The 8,669-nt window shown below is 33.3% G+C and overlaps 1 protein-coding gene across 1 annotated transcript; it reads left to right on the top strand.

Annotated features, from left to right (window-relative positions):
- Positions 1-5,088: 5,088 nt before the first annotated feature.
- Positions 5,089-7,366, top strand: LOC131620356 (uncharacterized). Its single transcript, XM_058891410.1, has 3 exons — positions 5,089-5,732; positions 5,825-5,937; positions 6,726-7,366. The coding sequence occupies exons 1-3, from the start codon at positions 5,325-5,327 to the stop codon at positions 7,093-7,095; spliced, it is 891 nt and encodes a 296-aa protein (XP_058747393.1). The 5' UTR covers positions 5,089-5,324; the 3' UTR covers positions 7,096-7,366.
- The last annotated feature ends 1,303 nt before the right edge of the window (positions 7,367-8,669 follow it).

The following is an 8,669-nucleotide window of genomic DNA, read 5'->3' as shown; positions in this document are numbered from 1 at the left end:
AGCAGTTAGAGTCTGGAATCTGGAGAACATTGCTTCAATGTTTTCATCATCTTCCATTCTAAAAGCTTCATACTTTTGGATTAGAGCCAGAGCTTTTGTCTCTTTGACTTGTGCATTTCCTTCATGAGTCATCTTCAGAGATTCAAAGATGTCATGAGCAGTTTCTCTGTTTGTGATCTTCTCATACTCAACATGTGAAATGGAATTTAAAAATATATTTCTTGCTTTGTGGTGATTTTTGTACTCTTTCTTTTGATCATCACTCATAGTCTATCTAGTGAGCTTGACTCCTTGAGTAGATACTGGATGTTTGTAACCATCCAACACTATATCCCATAAATCACCATCTTGGCATAGAAAGTAACTTTCAAGTCTATCTTTCCAATATTCAAAGTTCTCACCATCAAAGACTGGTGGTCTATTGAATCCATTAAAACTACTACTTCCATTGTTACCATTGTTGTTCTGCTCAGTAGGAGTTGGAGTTGTTGGATCAACCATTTTGTGTTTTTCTCCCTGAATCTTTTCTCTAACACGGTTAAGTGTTTGCACCTAGAACCGGCGCTCTGATTCCAATTGAAGGAGTGAAAAACACTTACAAAGGGGGGAGTGAATAAGGGTTTCTTCTAAAAGTGGTAGATAAAAAATAATCACACAGTTATTTTTATCCTAGTTCGTTGTTAACCAAACTACTTCAGTCCACCCTTGACAGAATGATTTACCTCAACTGAGGATTTAATCCACTAATCAATCTTGATTACAATGGTTCTCCACTTAGACAACTTCTAAGTCTTCTAGAGTATACAGATCACAACTTGATCACTCTAGAAAAATCCTTTTACAAAGATGTAAACAAATATTACAAGAGTTTAAATTGCTTCTAAATAAGCTATAATCACCAAGTGATATTTCTCTTAAGTTTAAGTTCTAACACTCACTAAGATATTACAATGTTGTGAGATTGAAGATGAAGTTTCTTGCTGTTTTTGTGTGATAACATGTTGGCAGCATTTTGGTACTTAGAGCGAGAGTGTTGTTAGCTGCTTCAGCATCAGAACTTCTTTATATATGCAGTGAGAAAATGTGACCGTTGAGAGAATTTAATGCTTTGCATGAATAGTACACTTCTGAATTTAATGTTTCACTCTTTTGTCAACTACCTCGAGCCATGCTTCAACTGCTTTTGCTGACTTTGCCTTTTGTAGCTTCTAACATTCCTTTTGTCAGTCAGACAGATTTGACGTTGTAGCCTTTTCATCTTGTACTTGCTTCTGGACTCAGACTATTAGAATAACATTTGAATATCAGAGTCTTCTGCGTTGGTGCAGATGCAACTTCAAGCATCAGGCTTTGGAAGTGCTTTGGAGCGTGATACCTTCAGAACTTCAGAGCCTTGCTTCTGACTGACATCTTTTGATGCTTTCCAGATCATGTTCTAATTTTCTTAAGACCATCTTCTGATGTCTTCCAGACCATGTTCTGATGAAGCCATCCAGATCTTCTGGGTCAGAGCTTCTGAATGTTGATTTTGTGCATACTCTTTTAGACTTTTCCTGAAATGGAAAACGTGAATAATTAGAGTACCACATTGTCTTATACAAAATTCATATATAATGTTATCATCAAAACTAAGAATATTGATCAGAACATTTCATGTTCTAACATTATCCTCACCAATCGCAAGCCGCTACACTTTAATCTGAAAAATAACTACAGTAAGGGTGAGTCTCATTCACAATTAAACAATGTTATCAGTTCATAAACGATGAAACATCAACAGTATAATATTCACCCAATAGTAAATAATTCAGATTATATACACATCCACCAATTATAACCATTAATCAAACACACAACATTATAACATTGGACCACTTCCATTCATGTTATAATGATTCATACACCTAATGCAATGCAACTATATGCATGTGGTATCAATCATGGGATTCACCCATCTCACCGATCCACCATCATCAAGGATACGGCTGCCTCCATCGCTAATTCCACACAATGGGAATTAGTTACCGTTGATCTATCTCCATCGGAATACAGCCACCATATGATTAAGAAATGCATGCATCATCTATCACATGCTAATCACCACTTCAATCATATGAACAACATTATCATAATTCATTTCATCACACAGTGCAAACGACAATAACACCTTTCACAATCGTGTACCAGGTATAACAAACCAACACAACAACAGGGAATTTACATCATCCCATACCACATACAACACATCCATCACAATTCATCATTTTGAAAAATACCGTGTTTATAAAATACAGTGAGCTACTGCTCTTTGATGTATTTTAATAGTTAGAAAATAAAATTATTGATTCGACGTCCAAAACGGCACCCAAAACAGATTTACGGTTCAAAAGATATGAGTTTTATAAAAACAATTATTTTTTAAAAACATACAGCGGTAACCGATTACCCAAATGTCAGTAACCGGTTACTGCATCTCACGTAAACCAGAATTCTGTTTTTAATAGGGGTAACCGATTACCTCCCTTTCAGTAACCGGTTACTGCCTCCCAGACAGCAACAAATACATTTTCAAACAGTGGTAACCGATTACCCTACTCCCGGTAACCGATTACCTCGTACCTGCAACCCCAAAAACCAGTTTTTACAGCAACATAAGCTTCCCAAACACCACCCAATCGAACCATCACAATTGTACACGAAAAACAGAGCCAATTTACAGGTAATACATGTTATATCATCGATCAAACAACACATCCAACATCATCAATCATCACAAACATGTATTTACACATAATCTATCAAATTGGACCTAAATGTTCAAAACCCCAACCTAGAATCTATTTCTCTATCAAATCAATAGCATACAATATCAATCCTATCATCTACAACCCGACAATAGAGGTTAATCGGAAGAGTCCCCCCTTACCTCGAAGTTTGATCGTGATTCTTCCTCTTCCTTGCTCTTTCGCACTTTCATGTTCTCTGTTTTCTCCCAATTACTCTTCCTCTTCTTCTCCTCTTTTTGGCTTTCTATTTATTTTTCACAAATCTCTTTTCTTTTATGAAAATGAATTAATAGTTAGTAGGGCCTATATCACTTAACACCCCTTTTGTGCTAACTGCACCACAAGCCCAATAACACTCGTCCCCATAATTCTTCCAATTTTGATTTAATCACCGAATAAGTTAGTAAATCCAAATAATTAAATTAAAAATTCAATTAAATTAATTTATGAAATTACGGATGTTACAACTCTCCCCCACTAAAAGAGTTTTTGTCCTCGAAAACATACCTTAGGCAAAGAGTTCCGGATAGGAATCCTTCATCTGACTCTCCAATTCCCACGTAACATTTCCACCTGCTGGTCATCCCCAAGCTACTCTGACCAATGCTATCTCTTTGCCGCGCAATTGTTTCAACTTCCTGTCTTCAATCCTCATAGGTGAAGCTTCAACTGTCTTTTAATTGCTAATGGGCCATAATTAACACCTCTCTAATGCTAATCCTATCATAGACCCAATAACTAGTCTAATCACCAACTTATGTCATTTACTAGTAAAACTCAATAAATAACATAAAGCCACATAAGCACATATAAATACACTTAATCCACATAATTCACAAATAATAAAATAAAATACGAAATAATAAATACGGTTGTTACAACTCTCCCCCCCTTAGAATATTTTCGTCCTCGAAAATTACCTCAAGCCAACATCTCAGGATACGACTAGCGCATCTTGCTCTCCAACTCCCACGTCAAACTCTCACCGGTAGCTCCCGAACATACCACCTTCACCAAAGCAATCTCCTTGCCTCTAAGCATTTTCGTCTCGCGATTACCTACAAAAGATAGGCTAAGCAGATTTTGCATAGTGAATGATGACAAGTGCATTTACTGTGGTGATCCTGAATCCTGTGATCATATATTTTTTGCGTGTAGGGTAACTAGTAGGATTTAGAAAAGCTTGCTGGATTGGATGCATGTGGAGCACACTCCGTGTGGCTGGAACACTGAGTTACAGTGGTTTTGTAACAATGCTAGAGGCAAAAGCCAACGTGCAAAGTTGCTGAAGATTTGCGTTACTGAAACATTATATCACATCTAGATCTTGAGGAATAAGAAGGTGTTTCAGTTGAACAATGGGCAAGAGTTGGACTTCCTTGAGATTAAGGATATGGTGCTTGAGCGTGCTAAGATGGACAATAAGTTGTGGGCCTATTGTAATAATCTTTAAGTAATTCTCTTGTTGTTTCTTTTGTCACCTTGAGACTTGGATCTAAGGATCAGCTTGTAATCAACTGTTTTTTTGGAATATATATTCTTTATTTGCTCCAAAAAAAAATATTTCTCATTTATATAAATTAGTAAAATAATTTTTGACTTTAAAATTGTTTTGGAAATTTTGTTTATAAAATCAATTTTTTTAACTATAAATTTTTTTTTGAAAATTAGTTTATGATGATTTTTTTATGTATAAAAAAAATAGTAAATAAATATCTTTATTATTATTATTATATATAAAAATAAGGTGTTGATTTAAATATTTATTAGGCAAATATAATTATTATATCTTGATTATAATGATATATGTTTAATAATATATTTTAATTAATATAATTAATTATTCTATTAATACAATTTACCTTGATTTTAATTTTTTAATAATATTGAGTTTTTTCGAATATGCATATTCCAAAAATTTAAAAAATTGAAATATTTTGGATATATATCTCCGATGACACTCCTTTCCCAAAAAAATGGTGTTTTCGGAAGTGCATCTCCGAAGTCACAATTTTTCTAAAAAAAAATGTCTTCGAATATGCATTTCCAAAATACGTTTTTTTAAAAAAAAATTACATATCTATTTTATAAGGGTGGATAAATATAGAGACATTTAAAAAATTACATATCTATTTTATAAGGGTGGATAAATAAATTGCAATTATTTTTCATATCTATTTTATATATTTTTATATTTCTGATTGCGGATTTCATTTGCGAAGAATACCTGAGTAGAATTATCATTCCTATTCTTAAAGGAGTTGGGTAAACATATCTACGGATTCATAAACTGAAATCCAATATTCATACCAAAACATATACGGATAGTCACGGATAGAGTTAGATATACTCGTAAATAAACCGGTGGAGTATTTAATAGATTGGTTTGATTTGGTTTGGGTGATGGGAATCCACGTCAGTCCGCATCCATAAACATCAGCTAAGAAATACTACATGCATTTTATCAATTATTTAAAAAAGACAATATAGACAAAGAACCTAACTGAAAAGTAAAGAAACAGAACAAACTCATCATCAATGTCGACTGTGAAGATGATCGGTGTGATAGGCGGTGGTCAGATGGGATCAGGAATAGCCCAACTCACCGCCCTGCAGGGAATCGATGTTTGTCTTCTAGATGTCGACTCTCAAGCTCTTTCAACCGCTTCCTCTTCCATCTCTTCTTCCATCAACCGTCTCGTTTCCAAATCCCATCTCTCTCAGGCTACAGCTTCTGAAGCTCTGAAACGACTGCGTTTTACTACTGATTTAAACGATCTCTCTCACGCTGATTTCATTATTGAAGCTATTGTAGAATCTGAAGAGGTTAAGAAATCTTTGTTTCTTCAATTAGATAAGATTGCTAAGAGTTCTGCAATTTTGGCTTCTAATACCAGTTCCATCTCCATCACTCGTTTAGCATCATCAACCACAAGGCCACAGCAGGTAATTCCTTCTTCTTCTTCTTCTTCTTTTTGATATGTGCATATCATTAGGTATTTATGTTGTGTTGTGTTGTTCTTTGGGTTTTGTGTTAGGTGATAGGAATGCATTTTATGAATCCTCCACCAGTTATGAAATTGATTGAGATTGTGCGAGGTGCTGATACTTCTGATGAAACATTTGCTGCTACAAAAGCACTCTCACTCAGGTATGTGGCTGCTATGTTTCCATCCACCCACAATGTTTATGTATGTAGGTTACTACTATTTTCATGAAAATAGGCATATGATAAAGAAGAAACATCTAATGATTTGCATTAGAATAGACAAAAACAAAATGGAATATCTTATTCTATTGTATCTCATTGGTTTCATATGTTTAGCAGATCCGAAATGCATCACTCTTTTACCTTTTGAATCTTTCAATTATGTTTAATACGTTCTATCAAGTTTATAATGTAGGGGTTAAATATGATTTTGGGCCAATCTCATTCCATATTTCTAGAATTGGTCACTGACCCTTGTTATGTGGCACCTTTTTTGGTTGGTTGTCCTATGCGTGTAACTGGGAAAGTCATAGGTCAGATTAATGACCAAAATGCTTATCACTCGGATAACACCAGTAGATTTTCAATACTTTCATGTATTTCTATGTATCCAACCAGTGAAAAACAAGCGACGGGCCAATTTTAGAAGCGCGTTATGAGTGGGAGGGCCTAACTAAGGTTTAGTAGAAATTGAACTTAAAATATGAGTATTTTTTCAGAACCGAAAATATAAGTAGCCCTAGAATGTAATCCATATATATATGTTTTTCTAACTTCTTTACAATGCATCACATTAATTCCTTTATGCTTACTTACCTTTAACCTGATACACTCTTTTTCTTCTCTTCCCTGGTTCTTTTAGATTCTTTTGCTTTATTCTTGTTGTTCAAGGAAGCTAGCCACAGTTCCTATTGTTCTTTATATTTATGCTGGTTCAATATGTATTGCAGGCTTGGCAAAACAGTAATAACTTCTCAGGATTACTCAGGCTTCATAGTCAACAGAATCCTTATGCCTATGATAAATGAAGCATTTTATACTTTATACACTAATGTTGCAACCAAAGAGGATATCGACACAGGAATGAAGTTGGGTACTAACCATCCAATGGGCCCTTTAGAGCTTGCAGACTTCATTGGGTTGGATGTATGCTTGTCTATAATGAAAGTTCTTCATGCTGGCCTTGGGGACAATAAATATGCACCTTGCCCTCTACTTGTGCAGTATGTTGATGCTGGCAGACTTGGAAGAAAACGAGGCATCGGCGTGTATAACTATAGTAAAGAGCCCAAGTCTTCAAAATCATCTTCTCGTCTTTAAAATGTTTGGTTTCCTAGGAAGAATAAGTTTTCAACGCCGCACTTATACCTTGTTTCTGAACATGAGGTACACTACTGAAGTTAAGTGGAATATAGTTAGTCGCGAGATCTCCTTTTACTCATTCACTACTGAAGTGAACAGCTTTATGTTGCTTGTATAATAGGGTTTAATAGTTGGAGTTTATTGCGACGAGACAGATATGTACAGAAGGATATGCTTACAATATAAATGTAGGAACCAGAGATTAATTAATATTTTAGGTTCTCTGTCATGAATTGGTTTATGTCTATTGAGACGTTGTGTATGATGTTTTGATAGGCCAATGCGTGGTTTAAGCCTATTTGATGTAGATGCTGTTCAGATAGGATTTTGCCTACTAATGTGATCACTCTTGGCTGAAAAAATTAGAGCTAGAAGAGAAAATGTAGAGATTGTAAACTTAAAGGAGAAAGTAAAGGCAGAAAAACGGCCACTGTATCTAAGTAGATCCTTTGAAGACTTGTGTAAGGGAGAAAAATGGCCAGTGTACCATACCTTTTTTAATAACTCCAAGACATCCTTTATAAGTGTTTCGCAGTAGAAAAATATAATAGTACTAGGACCACAATAATAAACATCATCCAAGGAAAATCACATACCTGCAGCATTTATCCTGTCGGAGATCATCAATATATTACTTTATCTAGTTCTGTACCTGTCTGAAAAGAGCCAAGGGCAATTATATTGATATTTTTAGAGATTTTCCTTACAGTCCCCTTATGGGTAGAACCTCCAGCAAAAATCCAAAAATACTCCTACTTCAGAAATGTATTTTTGAAATAATTTTTTTTCTTCCGATGTTTCCAGAATTCGGAGATGCATCTGCGAAAAAAATTGAGATTTTGGTTATTTCGGAGATGCATCTCCGAAACACCAAAAAAATTGGGATTTTGATTAATTCGGAAATGCATATCCGAAAAAAACCCCAAAAATGGTGAGAGGTTTTTTCGGATATGCATATCCGAAAATATTTCAAAAATTAAAATTGTTTGGGATATTGATTAATTCATATGTTATAAAATTGATATAATTTATAAGTTATAAATAATAATAATGATAATTATACGGTTGATATTTCTATTCTAATTTCAATTAAAATTAATAAATAAATTTCATTTTAATAATTAGTAAAACTATAACTAATACACAATAATTATGATTATATAAAAATAAATACATTAATAATTATTCAGCAAAATTTTAAAATAAAAGAGATCAAATAAGAATAAAATTATTTACTATTTTATTCTTATTTTAATATAAATTTCAAATTACATAGTTTTTCAAAATAATAAATAAAAATATAAAATATAAAAATTATTTTAATAATTAATTATGATAAAAAATCATTTTTCATTTAAAACAAAATTTTTGTCTTAATTTTATTTAATGAATAAATAAATTATATATTTAATTTTATATAACTTATGAAATTAGAATGTTTTTAATTTATATAAGTTAGTAAAATAATTTTTAACTGAAATTTTGTTTATAAAATGATTTTTTATAACTATAAAATTGTTTTTGAAAATTAG

Source organism: Vicia villosa, linkage group LG7 (assembly GCF_029867415.1).
Source record: "Vicia villosa cultivar HV-30 ecotype Madison, WI linkage group LG7, Vvil1.0, whole genome shotgun sequence".
In the NCBI taxonomy this organism is placed as follows: Eukaryota; Viridiplantae; Streptophyta; class Magnoliopsida; order Fabales; family Fabaceae; genus Vicia; species Vicia villosa.
The sequence above is the reverse complement of the archived record's forward strand: the minus strand, read 5'-3'. Positions and strand labels throughout refer to the sequence as shown.

What these genes read in the sequence shown, in the direction of transcription:
- LOC131620356 (XM_058891410.1), top strand. Translation starts at nt 5,325, where the DNA reads ATGTCGACTGTGAAGATGATCGGTGTGATAGGCGGTGGTCAGATGGGA. An exon ending in CAACCACAAGGCCACAGCAG is followed by an intron (nt 5,733 to 5,824) that starts GTAATTCCTTCT and finishes GTTTTGTGTTAG; the next exon opens with GTGATAGGAATGCATTTTAT. An exon ending in ACAAAAGCACTCTCACTCAG is followed by an intron (nt 5,938 to 6,725) that starts GTATGTGGCTGC and finishes TATGTATTGCAG; the next exon opens with GCTTGGCAAAACAGTAATAA.